General features: G+C 44.4%; 1 protein-coding gene across 4 annotated transcripts in view; it reads left to right on the forward strand.

The window, feature by feature from the left end:
• eml5 (EMAP like 5) overlaps positions 1-16,427 on the forward strand; it is a 222,168-nt gene that overhangs the window by 179,433 nt on the left and 26,308 nt on the right. For 2 of the 4 annotated variants that reach the window (XM_048538474.2, XM_048538472.2), the window contains exons 31-34: positions 4,846-4,866; positions 6,835-7,008; positions 7,263-7,471; positions 8,614-8,771. In XM_048538474.2, the coding sequence (XP_048394431.1) occupies positions 4,846-4,866; positions 6,835-7,008; positions 7,263-7,471; positions 8,614-8,771 (562 nt within the window). Of the gene's footprint in view, positions 1-4,845; positions 4,867-6,834; positions 7,009-7,262; positions 7,472-8,613; positions 8,772-9,629; positions 9,701-16,427 lie in introns of all 4 variants that reach the window. The other 2 variants (XR_009446227.1, XM_048538475.2) reach the window with 2 other exon arrangements.

A 16,427-nucleotide genomic window follows, 5' to 3' on the forward strand; every position in this document is an offset into this window, starting at 1 on the left:
GATGAGGTTGTGGCTGGTTTGGGAGATGGTGGTTTAGTGCTCGGGGATGAACTCATGATCCGGGGGGCGGTAGGAGGTGATGTCGGAGAGTTGGCGCTTGGTCTCCACAATGTAGAGGCCAGTGCGCTGTACTACAACTGCGCCTCCCTTGTCCGCGGGTTTTATGGTGAGGCTGGGATTGGAGCGGAGGGCTGCACCTTCTGTGGGAGAGAGATTGGAGTGGGTGAGAGGGGTGGAGAGGTTGAGGCGATTGATGTCTCAACGGCAGTTGATGAGGAGTTGAGGGAGGGTAGGAGACCTTGGGATGGTGTCCAGGAGGAGGGGGTATGTTGGGGGCAGGAAAATGAAGGGGGTGGGCAAGGGTGCCTCATGGGCCCAAGCTATGCCTGCCTGTTTATAGGTTACGTGGAACAATCCCTCTTCCGTACCTACACTGGCCCTAAACTCCACCTCTTTTTCTGTTACATTGATGACTGTATTGGCACCGCCCCGTGCTCCCACGAGGAGCTCGAACAGTTCATCCACTTCACAACACCTTCCACCCCAACCTGGACCATCTCTAACACCTGCCTCACCTTCCTGGACCTCTCAGTCTCCATCTCTGGCAACCACCTAGAAACTAATATCCATTTCAAGCCCACCGACTCCCACAGCTACCTAGAATACACCACCTCCCACCCACCCTCCTGCAAAAATGCCATCCCCTATTCTCAATTCCTTCACCACCACCGCATCTACTCCCAGGATGAGGCATTCCACTCCCATGCATCGCAGATGTCCTCGTTCTTCAAGGGCCGCAACATCCCCCCTGCAATGGTCAAGAATGCCCTCGACTGTGTCTACTACATTTCCCGAACCTCATCCCTCACACCCCGTCCCCACAATAACAACCAAAAAAAACCCCTCATCCTCACGTACCACCCCATCAACCTCCGGATCCAATGCATCATCCTCCGACACTTCCGCCATCTGCAATCCGACCCCACCACCAAAGACATTTTCCAACACCACCCTTATCTGCTTTCCGGAGGGACCACTCTTTCCGTGACACCCTTGTCTGCTCCACACTCCCCTCCAGCCCCACCACGCCCGGCACTTTCCCCTGCAACCGCAGGAAGTGCTACACTTGCCCCACACCACGTCCCTCACCCCTACCCCAGATCTCAAGATGACTTTCCACATCAAGTAGATGTTCACCTGCACATCCACCAATGTGGTATACTGCATCCGCTGTACCCGGTGTGGCATCCTCTACATTGGGGAAACTAAGCAGAGGCTTGGGGACTGCTTTGCAGAACACCTACGCTCAGTTCGCAATAAACAACTGCACCTCCCATTCACAAACCACTTCAACTCCTCCTCTCATTCCTCAGATGGTCCTGCAGTGCCACAACGATGCCACCCGAAGGTTGCAGGAACAGCAACTCATATACCGCTTCAGAACCCTGCAACCCAATGGTATCAATGTGGATCTCACAAGCTTCAAAATCTCCCCTCCCCCAAATGCGTCCCAAAACCAGCCCAGCTTGTCCCCACCTGCCTAACCTGTTCTTCGTCTCGCCTGTCCCCTACTCCCACCTCAAGCTGCAACCCCATTTCCTATCTACTAACCCCATCCCACACCCTTGACCTGTCCATCCTCCCTGGACTGACCTATCTCCTCCTCACCTCTCCCCTCCCCCCCCCCCCCCACCCCCACCTATACTCATCTTTACTGGTTCCATCCCTGCATCTTTGATTTGTCTGTCTCCTCTCCACCTATCGTCTCCTCTATCCATCTTCAATCCGCCTCTCCCTCTCTCCCTATTTATTTCAGAACCCCCTTCCCCTCCCCCATTTCTGATGAAGGGTCTAGACCCTTTCCTGCTCCTCTGAACCTGCTTGGCCTGCTGTGTTCATCCAGCTCTACACCTTGTTATCTCGGATTCTCCAGCATCTGCAGTTCCTGTTATATCTGGCTCCTTCTCGCCTTTCCCTTTTAATGAGATTTTGATAATTTGCTTTTAATGTGTCCTTGCCTGATTCAATGCCAAATGTTGCTGGTAATAGTCCTGTGAAGAAGCATCTTGGAGTATTTTACTACTTTAAAACCAGTTTATAAATGCATTTTGCCAGGAGACCAGTCTGACCCTAGAAAACCATATGAGATCTCGCAGTCCTGTAGCACCAGTCCCGGAGAGGGAAGACCTGGCCTTAGGAGATGGAGAAATTGAGCAACAAACTGTAAAAATATGAGCACTTTGACTTAAGTAAAACCATTGGACATCAAGCACTGCTGAAACTCTTGATTTGTATCAAGATAACTGCGTTACAACAATATACATTAACATGAGTTTAATCACACAATCTCAACGAATTTTGTCCTTTACCGTCATAATTTGTAGAATATAATTATTAGGTCTCTCTTCTTAACCTGTCCTCAAGAAGAAAAGATTCTACTTTTATACAGCACCTTCCACATCCTTGTATTATCTCAAAGATCTTCACAGATTACATGTGACTTCGTAAAGTGTAGGTGTTGTTATGTTGACTTCTGTGGCAACCGGTTTGCACAGGCACATTCTACAAACAATAAAGGAGATCAAACATCAGATCTACTTTAGTTTGGTTTGATGATGTACACTGGCCCAAAGAGTCTCAGCTGCTTTTAGTGTTCGGTGATATTCTATGCCCAACTGAATAGGTGCTTGGTTTACTATATCCTCCAGAAGATAGCACCTCTGACAATATCACACTGTCTCTGTACTGGGCTAAAATATCAAAGCAAAATATGTGCTGAAGTCCTGGAGTGAGGCACGATTCTCTGACCTTCTCAACAAATGTAAAAGAATTGAGCCAATTTGTCATTTTTCTGTTGCTACATGTCTACTTTTAAAAACAAAAATCCTAATCATTAATTAAAAACTGTAAATTGCAGATGTTGTAAATCCGAAACAAAAACAGCAGGTCTCCCAGCATCTACTGAGAGAAATCAGACTTAATCTTTCAGTGACCCTTCCTCAGAACTGTGGTTTTGTTTCTATTTTTGTTCCTATCCATTAATTGTTCATCGCCTAATGTCATCGATTCATTGTGATGTATGTTAAGCGTTACTTATACCAAGATGCCTAACTTTGCATTAGTATATAGCCTTCATCTCCCTATTAAGACAAACTAAAATCACTGATATAACAAGGTGTGGAGCTGGTTGAACACAGCAGGTCAAGCAGCATCAGAGGAGCAGGAAAACTGATGTTTTGAGCCTAGCCCCTTCTTCAGAACTCAGCCTGAAATGTCAGCTTTCCTGTTCCTCTGATGCTGCTTGGCCTGCTGTGTTCATCCAGCTCTACACATTGTTATCTCAGATTCTCCAGCATCTGCAGTTCCTACTATCTGTCAGACTAATATCAATATTTATTCATACTCTAATCTAAACTTCTTCTGGCATTCGTCTAGAATCCTTAACCGACTACAAATTCTTTCTGTTTATTTTGTAACAAAGTTTTACACATTTATGAAGAATACATTTTTGATTTCATTATGACTGGAGAAAGTTACCCCTACCTTAAAATTTGCAAATTTCATTCATTCCAATGAGCTGCAATAATACCTTTCGAATGCTCAAATCAGTCAGAAACACTATTCTACATTTTTATCTTCCTCTTTTTTTGTTTCCAAATTGTCTTATATTTTAATCACTTTCACAGGTGACTTTCAGTCAACCTGAAGCAGAATTGAACTGTCCTCTTTCTAGCAATGCTTTCAGTCCACTTGCCTGACCTGAAAGATCATCTCCACTTTCAGAAGAATGCTGTCCATTCGGGTTTTCTGGGTCAAAGTAATTTTAAATGGGTTTTTTTGACCATTTCATTAATGTTTCTTATTTGCTGATTACATAGCTGCAAAAGTGATACATTTCTTTATTTCTCAAGTGAATTGGCTAGTTATTTGCTAAGTGTGAACTGTGTATTATTAAAGTGTAGGATGGCTGGCTGTTTCACAGATTTTGTCATACATTCAAAGTTGATGGCAGTAAAATTAGAACCACCTTTTTTTGATCAATCATAAAACACAGTCAAATATAAGATTATTAATTCAGACAGATTTATTTCCTGGAGATGTACAACAATCTGAGATTATTTTAATTGTCTACAGTGTAAGTAAAAATAGTTTCCACTGGATCACCCCCATTGGCCTAGCTGCAATGCAAAAGAGCTGGGGTGGATCATCTGAGCCTGTTCTGTCATTCGTCAAGATGACTAATCTTTTATCTCCACTTCCCCATACTATTCCTGCATCCCTTGCTGGTCAAGAAACTGTTGATCTGTTTTTTCAATATACTTGGTAACTGAGGATCCACAGCTCTCCCAGATCGAGAATTCCAAAGATTCACGACTCTCTGAAGAAATTTCACCCATCTCAGCTCCAAGTGACACATCCTTTATCCTGAGATTCTGGCACTGTAGTGCAACTTCGTCTTGACGAGCTAAGCAACTTTGTTGCATTTTTTGTAACCAAAATGACATGGAAATTATTTTTTGACATATAAGGATATCCAGGAATGTGGTAGCATGCCTAGAACCTTCAATGAAAAATATGTTCACAGGCCTGCAGGTGAAGCTGACATCTGTTTATTGTAACCATTTTGGTGTTTTTTTTTACTGTATGTTTTTAAGTACTGATAGATATCCAGAAAGAGCAACACTAATTCTAAACTATTTCAATTGATACAGCTTATAGTGAAGGCATGCTTTTCAATATTTACCAGTACTTACAGTCTGTTTCACTCTAACTGTGGTTTTTTGTTATTTTTGTTGTTTTTGTATTGTATTTTGTTTCTGTCCTTGGCTGTGATATATCTTAAAGGTGATTCTGCTGATATGTCAGGTAAGAAATCTAAAATATTTGGCCTCCATCCTTCACTTCAAATACATTGCAGAATGTAGCCTATATTTTTATAATAAATAATATTCCCAAGATGCAATAGATTATGCCTGTAAAAGGTTGTATGCCCAAGAAGCATTCACACATCAGAAAAAAGTCGAAGTTTAGTCATTCAGACTGTGGTCACAGTATAAGGATATGGGGCTCACCGTTTACGACTGAGATGAGGAGAAATGTCTTCACCCATAGAGTGGTGAGACTGTGGGAATCTCTGCCACAGAAAGGATAAACCATTGTATATTTTCAAGAAGGAGTTAGATATAGTTCTTCAGGCTAAAAGGTATGGAGAGAAAGCAGGAACACTATACTGAGCTGGATGATGAGCCATGTTCTGTTGAATGGTGGAGCAGGCTCATTGGGCCCAGAGGCCTACTTCTGTTCCTGTTTTCAATGTCTCTGTGTAATTTGCTTAGATTGGTTAATTGTAAATCATGGTTTCCATGATTCATTAAGATCAAATATAATTTCACTGGCATCTTTGGAAGCTAATGCCTCTTATTATTAGTGAATACTATATCCAATTTCCATGTAAGAAGCAGACAGCAATAAGAACCATAATGAGGTTTTTAAATAAATCACTGCTGTTAAGCTAAATCCTGGTTACAATGCTGATAATAAATCAAATAGATTTTGAAGGATTATGTAGCTTCATTGCTTAAAATACATCAAAAGAAAAGTTGAAAGTAAAAGCTGTCTATCACAAAATTTAAGAATTTATTTGAGTACTAACAAATGCTATGCAACGGAAGAGTTAGACCTATGGAATCAAACATGGAACACTGTTACCTTTTGTGAATGCCTTGGGATGTTAAAGATGCTTTATAAGTACAATTTGTTGTGTCCGACTGGTATCGAAATTGCCTTGTTTTTCTATATAAAATAAAACAATTAGGGGAATAGACCCCATGAAGGTGTATAATTGAATATTTTTTGTTGACTGCTTAGTCTGCTATCAATTGCTGTTCATTATCACTCAATTCCTTGCAATCCAAAAGCTTTGATTTGGGAATTGTAAGTCAGCATGCATTGGAGAACTCAAAAACAGGAGGATGTTGGAGCAAGTTGATGAAGCAAGTTATCATGTTTTTGAAAACAATTAGTGTTGATAAAAACAAACTTTAAGGTGTAAAATTATTATATTATTTGGCCTATTGAAACCTGCCAATTTTTCAAATGTCATTGGCTAATGACTCTTCTGTTCCTCTTGGATGTAGTTAGGCAATGCTTTAACAAAACCTGTGCTTTCCTGTTCACTGCATAAAACAATTACCAACACATGACTTAAGCTATTGAACTGAGATGCTCTTTCTAGTTAAACTGGTGATAGGGCTTACAATAAAAATAATGAAATACATCATCATGTTATCTAATACTGTAAAAGAATTGTTATTGCAAAAGTATCACTACATCAAAATCACTTCTAAGTTCTATATTGCATTTAGTTTTCTATTTAGCACTCATTATTTGCACTACTTCCGATGCTAAATGCAGGAACAGCATCTCAAGATTTGAGATTTCATAAAGCATGTAAGAATATGCAAATATAAGATTATTTAAAAATAATTGAAACAAATTTTACATGACAGATGTACTTCCCCAGTGAGTATTTTAGTGATACTTAATGTAGTGAAATAATCAAGTCTAAAATTTTAATTGTACATATTAGGAATTGAAACACAACATTGTCCAAACCGGAGTAAAACACCTTAATTTTAAAAAAATAGTGTTTGTATTTACTATGTTAATGCAGTTTATTCAACTATTATTACAGCAAACCTTCATACACTGTCAATTCAAAATTAATTATTCTGGAACTGAAGATCAGGATGGAATAATAACTCCTTGCAATGGTACAAAAAAATTGGTACCATTTTGTAGATTTTACCACTGATTGTAGTATTTTTTTCCCAGGTGCTGCCCCATTGATTCATATTTGGGATGCTACAACCAAGCAGACACATTCTGTGCTCCGTTGTTACCATTCAAAAGGTGTCTGCTCTGTCAGTTTTAGTGCCACAGGCAAACTGCTGCTTTCAGTAGGGCTAGACCCTCAAAACACCATCACTGTCTGGAGGTGGCAAGAAGGTGAGGTGAAACAAGAGGTTACATGTAAATCATCGTTCCAGTTACCTTTTGATCATTACATTTTCATGAGTCAGCAGATCAGCAATTTTTGAATTTGTAGAAAATAACAGAAGAATACATTTCAAGTGGTTATATTAACATTGTCATATCTTAAATGTCAAAGTTTAAATATTAAAATTTCTAGTATGCTAATTACGAATTGGACAATATTTCAGACTTTTACTTGCATCATTTTTACTGTTTCGTTCCTTTAGGTACCAAAGTTGCCAGTAAAAGTGGTCACACCAAGAGAATTTTTGTTGCAGAATTCAGGCCTGATTCAGACACTCAATTTGTATCAGTGGGAATGAAACATGTGCGGTTTTGGACTTTTGCTGGCAAAGCTCTACAGAGCAAAAAAGGCAATTTAAGTTCAATTGAAGATGCTAGGATGCAAACAATGCTTGCTGTAGCTTTTGGAGCTGTAAGTACTTTCACAATAAAATTGATGCTGACATGGCATGTACATGTGCAGACACGTGTTAGATTTTACTTGAAAGTGAAATCAAATCAAAAGTTAGTCTTTTGTAGATCTTGTAGTAGCCATAAGTACCCTTTGTACCACACTCACCCAGATTTAAAATCTCTCCAACACCTCAAAATAAGCCTTAGGTAACCGTGACTTCAAGTCCCAGTCTGGAAAATTAATAATCTTTTCCTGGAACTTTCATACATCTGAATTTAAATGTTCTGGGCTTCAAATAACCTCTTCAGAGTTTTATTCAAATATTTCTGGCCTAGGACTGTCACTAGACCCTTTACACGAAGCTAATTTAGTGTTAACAAATCTAACCGCCATCTCCCTTTCTCAGGATCACTGTGTTATACTTAAATTTTCATCCAACAATTTCTGTCGAACTGCCTGAAACTGAAAGGTCTTGCTCTCTGCATTATGGGTACTTCCCCAAGCTTAAAGAAAATCAAGTCCAGAAATTTCTAACAGAAACCTTGATGTGCAATTGTTTGTCTTGCTCAAGTTGTTAACACACCTAAGCTACACAAAACACCATTACAAAGAACATAGCACAGTACAGGCCCTTCGGCCCACAATGTCGTGCCGGCAGTGCATTCCACACGCCCACCACTCTGTGTGCAGAACCTACCTCTGACATCTCCCCTATACCTTGCTCCAACCACCTTAAAATTATGCCCCCTCATAACAATCATTTTCGTGCTGGGAATAAGTCTCTGACTATCCACTCTCTCTATGCCTCTCATCATCTCATAAACCTTTATCAAGTCACCTCTCATCCTTCTTCGCCCCAATGAAAAAAGCCCGAGCTCCCTCAACCTTTCCTCATAAGACCTGCCCTCCAGTCCAGGCAGCATCCTGGTAAATCTCCTCTGCACCCTCTGTTCTGAATGCTAGCGCACACAAACTATTTTCTAAGAAATCTTCATGGCAACAGAAATACTCACAAATTAATTAAACTCTTCAGACACACAGAATGTGACAGACAACATGTCATTTGAAATCCAAACTTAAAACAAATGATATTAAATATGTATATATAAGTCTTGATTTATTTTCAGTCACTATATTAAAACCGGTCTGTCATTTTGCAGAATAATTTGACATTCACTGGTACAATCAGTGGAGACGTTTATGCTTGGAGAGAGCATCTTCTGGTCCGAATTGTAGCCAAAGCACATAATGGGCCTGTTTTCACAATGTACACCACATTACGAGATGGCCTAATTGTAACAGGAGGCAAAGAAAGACCGTGAGTAAAATGATACATTGAAAACACATTTATAAATGTTTGGTCTTAAAAAAAAAGTTAGTGACGACCATTTTGAAATGTACAAGATTGACAGATTCACATCTGTTATTGAGACTGGCTAAATTAATTTTAAACATGTTTTCTGTTCTTGTACAACTCTGTGATTTGTATTAATGCTCTGAGCTGTATATCTGTCCACAGTATATAACTTCAAGGCTAGGGTGATGTGAAATTCATTTCAGCAGCCTCACAATATAAACGATATTGTTGAATCAAAACAAGCGGAAGTTGATTTATATTTACCTGAGCATTTCAAAATTCTGACAAGGTGGGGCAGAATGCTCTAACTCCAGGCATATTTTAGGCCCTCATTATGAAGTAAGTCCTGTTGAAGGATTTAAAGGCCTAAGGTACCTTTAAAAGAGAAAGCATTGGCCCAGTGATATCACTGCTAGGCTGTTAATCCAGAGACCCAGACAACATTCTGGGGACCTGGGTTCGAATCCGACCACGGCAGATGGTGGAATTTGAATTCAATAAATATCTGAAATTAAGAATCTAGTCGTGACCATGAATCCATTGTCAATGTCAGGAAAATCCAATCTGGTTCACTAACATGCTTTGGGGAAGGAAACTGCTATCCTTATCTGGTCTGGCTATATGTGACCCCAGACCCACAGCAATGTGGTTGACTCTTACCAGCCCTCTGGGCAATTAGAAATGGGCAATAAATGCTGGCTTTGCCAGCAACACCCTCATCCCATGAATGAATAAATGAAGAAAAAAGAAACACACTATATGAAGCAGTACTTTTGCAACCATTTTAGGAGAACACAAAATGTCCTGTTTCTCCCACAGGACTTCAGGACTTTCACAGAGGTGTGTAAAGATGAACAGAAGGTTACAGCAGTATCACTCCCACTCCATGTGTAAGTTCTGAACAACAATGGTATGGGATGTTTCAGCAACGTGAGAAGCACAACATGAATGTCGAGTAGAGATAATGGGAACTGCAGATACTGGAGAATCCGAGATATGAAAGTGTGGGGCTGGATGAACACAGCAGGCCAAGCAGCAATATAGGAGCACAAAAGCTGACGTTTCGGGCCTAGACCCTTCATCAGAAAAGCTTTTCTGATGAAGGGTTTAGGCCCGAAACGTCAGCTTTTGTGATCCTAAGATGCTGCTTGGCCTGCTGTGTTCATGAATGTCGAGTAGGCTGGATACTATCACCTTCCTTGTAATGACAGACACAAAGTATTCAATTAATACCTTAGTTACAGTCCCTCCCTTCCTCCCTGCGTAAATAACCTTTTCAGTCCCCTAATTGGCCCTACTCCATCTTTTACCACCCTTTCACTATTTAGATGCCTATAGGGTTTTTTGGAACTTTCTTTTACATTAACTGGAAGTCTGTTTTTCAGATTCTGTCCTTATTTTCCTTTGCTTCTTCACTCGCCCCCTGAACTTACTATATTCCGCCTGGTCCTTCATTGTATTATCACCTGACATTTGTCATGAGTACACGTGTTCTTCTTCAATTTAATATTTATCACATCATTGAGGAGCTCTAGATTGGTTTGCCTACCTTTCTCCTTTTTTACCTGCTTTCACTTGTGGGGCATGGACATCGCTGGCTGGCCAGCATTTATTGTCTGTCCCTAGTTGCCGTTGAGAAGGTGGGAGTGAGCTACCATCCTGAACCACTACAGTCCACATGCGACAGGTTGACCCACAATGCCCTTGGGGAAGGAATTCCAGCATTTTTACCCAGCGACAGCGAAGTGTTGATGATATATTTCCACATCAGGATTGTGACTGGCTTGCAGGGGAATTTTCAGACGGTGGTGTTCCCATGTATCTGCTGCCCTTATCCTTCTAGATGGAAGTGGTTGCGGATTTGGAATGTGCTTTCTAAAGATCTGAATTTCCACGGTGGATGCTTGTGATTGTGGTGTCAGCTAAGGGGGCTGCATTGTTCTGGATGGTGTCAAGCCTCTTGAATTTTGTTGAAGCTGCATTCATCCAGGTAAGTGGGGAGTATTCTATTGTGCCTTTGGACAGGCTTTAACAAGTCACGAGATGAGTTACTCACCACAGTGTTCTTAGATTTTGACCTGCTCTCTCAAGAAGAATAAGAGTTAGCATTATTGTCCTATGTACTCCCATGAGTACAGTGAAAGGTTTACAAGTTACCACTTATGGCACCATGTTTGGTAACAATGTACCTAGGTGCAGATTCTTAAGAGGAAAAAAAATAGAACAATAAATAAATAAAAAAGCCCAAAATAAATTTGGAACAAATAGAGAAATGAGAGTTCAGAATAACAGCCCTGCCAATATCAGGTCGTGATGGGCTTCACCCCGAGGCTGGGGGTCTGAGTGCACGCTGTGACCAGGGGTCTGTGCTGGCTTTCACCCCAGACATTGCTGATGTCACCCAAAGACGTGAGGGGGAAAAAGAGGAAAAAGATAAAAGATATGTAAAGAAAGAAAAGAAACACACTGAGCAATCGATCTCTGGCTCAGAAGTCTTACTTCACCGCCACCTTCAGACTTTTATCGTAGCCTTTGTGTTTATGTGATGAGTCCAGTTGAGTTTCTGGTCAATGGTAACCCTAAGGATGTTGATAATGGAGGGTTCAGTAATGGTAACACTTTTGATTGTCTCCTTTTGGAGCTGGTCATTGCCCGACATTCATGTGATGTGAATATTACATGCCACTTGTCAGCCCAAGCACTTGTGAGTCCAATTTATTTGACCTGGATCCATTATCACTTCCTCGAAATTAGCATTCCCTCACTTAATTAATTATTAATCTGGAAGTTTCTAGCACGTGCGCCGTACTGCTGGCAAACTCCGCCCACAAAGATTTTTATTTAATTTGAGTTATTATTGTGTGTATCTTGTTATAAAAATGCAATGAAAAGTGGTGTATAGTGTTGCCACTCTCTTCTCTGACACCGTTTTGAAACACTGAAAAATAAACCAAAACACAGAATATCAAGGCAGAAAAACAAAGAAATAGTGTCAACCTTGTCACTGTTGATATTTCAATGGACATTGCCAATGCAGACACCACCAATGCAGCCAGGCACTGCACTGGCCCAAATTCAACTCCGCCACCATGAGGTAACAAGGCGTAGAGCTGGATGAACACAGCAGGCCAAGCAGCATCAGAGGAGCAGGAAAGCTGACGTTTCGGGCCTAGACCCTTCTTCAGAAGTGGGGGGGGGGGGGGGGGGGGGAGGGGATTCTGAAATAAATAGGGTGAGAAGGGGAGGTGGTTAGAAGATGGATAGAGGAGAAGATAGTTGGAGAGGAGACAGACAGATCAAAGAGGCGGGGGTGGACCCGGTAAAGGTGAGTGTAGGTGGGGAGTTCGGGAGGGGATAGGTCAGTCCAGGGAGGACAGACAAGTCAAGGGGGCAGGATGAGGTCAGTAGGTAGGAGATGGGGGTGGGGCTTGAGGTGGGAGGAAAGACAGGTTAGGGAGGAGGGTTTGAGCTGGGCTGGTTTTGGGATGCGTTTGGGGGAGGGTAGATTTTGTAGCTTGTGAAGTCCACATTGATACCCTTGGGCTGCAGGGTTCCCAAGCGGAATATGAGTTGCTGTTCCTGCAACCTTCGGGTGGCATCATTGTGGCACTGCAGGAGGCCCAGGATGGACATGTCGTCTGAGGAACAGGAGGTGGAGTTGAAATGGTTCATGACTAGGAGGTGTGGACTATAGTCCACTTTTAGGCCTTCCCAATTTTGTCCCAACTGTGACAACTGCTACATTCAGAACATTGAGATCCTTCAAAAAATGTTTCTCCCTGGGACCCCTGAAACACAATAGCAATGTGCTGACATCTCCTGGCACTACAATCAAGCCTACCCCAGCTCAGAGCCTCCCTCTCCCAGACCTGCAAAGGACCTCTCCTGTTTTTCATTCTTCGCAGGATCCACAACCTGAGCTCTCAATTTTACTCAGCTTTATTGGACACTAAAAACCATAATTACTGGTTAAACTTACTGGTGCCCGCCGCCCAACACAGGCCTCCTCCGCCCCCGCAAATCCCCTACCCTTCCCAGATCCTTCCCCACAATGTGCCTGCTGCCATTGGCCATTTGACCACTGTCAGAACACCCACGGATGATGACACGTCGGCTGCTGCTGGGTACAACACTTCCAGGACGGCAAACGCCATTGACACTGCTGCTGATGCCACAACCAACATCCACAACTAACCAACCGACTCTGCTCCTCCCACTGCCTACCCCGTTCCGCCGACCGCCAATGCCAACGTCACTCCACCCACCGCCGGTGTCGCTGCGCCCACCACTTCCACAGCCAGCAGCTCCAGACGATACAGTACAACCCAGCCCTGCCAAGTCTTCACCATCTCCCCAGACCACCCCCTCACTGAGGACGGACGGTTAGTCCTCAGTAAGAGGCTCACCTTTGTTCCCCCACCAACCCGATATCAACGAATACCAGTCATGCTTGGACGGTTCTTCCTCTCACCCATCCCTTCCTCCCACCCCAAGCCGCACCCCCCGCTACCTACTAACCTCATCCCACCTCCTTGACCTGTCCGTCTTCCCTGGACTGACCTATCCCCTCCCTACCTCCCCACCTACACTCTCTCCACCTGTCTTCTTCACTCTCCATCTTCGGTCCGCCTCCCCCTCTCTCCCTATTTATTCCAGTTCCCTCCCCCCATCCCCCTCTCTGATGAAGGGTCTAGGCCCGAAACGTCAGCTTTTGTGCTCCTGAGATGCTGCTTGGCCTGCTGTGTTCATCCAGCCTCACATTTTATTATCTTGGAATCTCCAGCATCTGCAGTTCCCATTATCTCTGATGCTTGGACGTTGAGCAGTTTTTCTGCTGCCTCCGCCTCCACGCTTACTTCTTTAACCTTGAGCCTAACCCTCCCTCTACTGACCCCTTCTCCCACCTCCAACACACCCCCTCCTCCCGGACACCACCCCGAGGCCTCCTACCCTCCCTTGACATCTTCATCTCCAACTTCCGTCAAGACATCAATCGCCTCAACCTCTCCACCCCTGTCTCCCACTCCAACCTCTCCCCTGCATGATGTGCAGGCCTTGGCTCCCTCTGCTCCAATCCCAACCTCACCATAAAACCCGTGGACAAGGGAGGCACAATTGTAGTCTGGCGCACTGACCTCTACATCGCCAAGGCTAGATGCCAGCTCTCTGACACCACCTCCTACTGGCCTCTTGATCATGACCCCACTCCCGAGCACCAAAACATCATCTCCCAAAGCCTCCACAACCTCATCACCTCGGATGACCTCCCACCCACAGCCTCCAATCTTATTTTTCCCCAACCCCACGCTGCCCACTTCTATCTCCTTCCCAAAATCCACAAACCTGACTGCCCTGGTCGACCTATTGTCTCCGCCTGCTTCTACCCCACTGAACTCAGCTCCACCTATCTTGAGACAACAAGGTGTACAGCTGGATGAATACAGCAGGTCAAGAAGCATCAGGGGAGCAGGAAGGCTGACGTTCAGGCCTAGACCCTTCTTCAGAAATGGGGGAGGGGAAGTGGGTTCTGAAATAAAGAGGGAGAGAAGGAAGCGGATAGAAGATGGATAGAGGATAAGATAGGTGGAGAGGAGACAGATAGGTCAAAGAGGCAGGGATGGAGCCAGTAAAGGTAAGTGTAGATGGGGATGTAGGGAGGACAGGTCAAGGGGGTGGGATGAGGTTGGTAGGTAGGAAATAGGGGTGGGGCTTGATGTAAGAGGAGGGAAGAGGTGGGAGGAAGGACAGTTTAGGGAGGTGGGGACGAGTTGGGTTCGTTTTGGGATGTGGTAGGGGGAGGGGAGATTTTGAAGCTTGTGAAGTCCACATTGATACCATTGGGCTGCAGGGTTCCCAAGCGGAATATGAGTTGCTGTTCCTGCAACCTCTGGGTGGCATCCTTGTGGCACTGCAGGAGGCCCAGGATTGCCATGTCATCTAAGGAATGGGAGGGGGGAGTTGAAATGGTTTGCGACTGGGAGGTGCAGTTGTTTAGTGCAAACCAAGCGTAGGTGTTCTGCAAAATGTTCCCCCAGCCTCCGCTTGGTTTCTCCAATGTAGAGGAGGCCACAACAGGAACAGCGGATACAGTATACCACATTGGCAGATGTGCAGGTGAACATCTGCTTGATGTAGAAAGTCCTCTTGGGGCCTGGGATGGGGGTGGGATGGTGCGTGGTGGTGTGGGGGCAGGTATAGCACTTCCTGCGGTTGTAGGGAAATGTGTCAGGTGTGGAGCACACAAGGGAGTCATGGAGAGAGTGGTCCCTCTGGCAAGCAGATAAGGGTGGGGAAGGAAAAATGTCTTTGGTGGTGGGGTCGGATTGTAGATGGCAGAAGTGTTGGAGGATGATTTGTTGGATCCGGAGGTTGGTGGGGTGGTACGTGAGGATGAGGGGGATCCTCTTTTGGTTGTTATTGTGGGGAGGGGGTGTGAGGCATGAGTTGCGGGAACTGCGGAAGACATGGTCAAAGGTGTTCTTGACCACCTGGAGGGTGGGGTGGTAAGTTGCAGCCCTTGAAAAATGAGCACAACTGAGATGTACAGGAGTGAAATGCCTCATCCTGGGAGCAGATGCGGCAGAAGCAAAGAAATTGGGAATCGGGGATGGCATTTTTGCAGGAAGGCTGGTGGGAGGAGGTGTATTCTAGGTAGCTGTGGGAGTTTACTTATCTCAACTCCATTTTCTCCCCCTTGGACCAGCAACTCCCCACCTACATCCATGTCACCACCCACGCCCTCCACCTCCTCCAAAACATCCAATTCCCCAGTCCCCAAAACCTCATCTTTACCATGGATGTCCAGTCTCTCTACACCTGCATTCCTCATGCAAATAGCCTAAAGGCCCACCGCTTCTTCCTGTCCCACAGGCCCAACAATTCCCCCTCCACCGACAACCTCATCCGCCTAGCCAAACTCGTCCTCACCCTCAACAACTTCTCTTTCAATTCCTCCCAATTCATCCATGTCACCAACACTTTCCACCCCAACCTTAAGTTCACCTGGACCATCTCTAACACCTCTGTCTCCTTCCTGGAACTCTGTTTACATCTCCGGCAACCACCTGGAAACCGATATCCATTTCAAGTTCACCGACTCCTACAGCTACCTAGAATATATCTCCTCCCACCCACCTTCCAGCAAAAATGCCATCCCCTATTCCCGATTCTTTCACCTCCGCCACATCTGCTCCTAGGATGAGACATTCCACTCACAAACGTCTCAGATGTCCTTGATTTTCAAGGACCGCAACTTTGACCCCTCCGTAGTCAAGAATGCCCTCGACCATGTCTCCTGCATTTCACGCTACTCACACCCCCTCCCTGCAATAACAACCAAAACAGAACTCCCTCATCCTCACGTACCACCCCACCAAACTCCAAATCCAACGCATCATCCTCCGTCACTTCCACCATCTGCAATCCTACCCCAACACCAAAAACATTTTTCCCTCCCCACCTTTGTCTGTTTTCTGGAGGGACCACTCTCTCTGTGACTCCCAAATCTGCTCCACACTCCCCTCCAGCCCCACCACACCCGGCACTTTTCCCTGCAACCACAGGAAGTGCTACACCTGCCCCTACACCTCCCCCTCCTTCCCCACCCCCTCCACCACC

The sequence above is a fragment of the Stegostoma tigrinum genome, chromosome 10, assembly GCF_030684315.1.
Source record: "Stegostoma tigrinum isolate sSteTig4 chromosome 10, sSteTig4.hap1, whole genome shotgun sequence".
Lineage (NCBI taxonomy): Eukaryota > Metazoa > Chordata > Chondrichthyes > Orectolobiformes > Stegostomatidae > Stegostoma > Stegostoma tigrinum.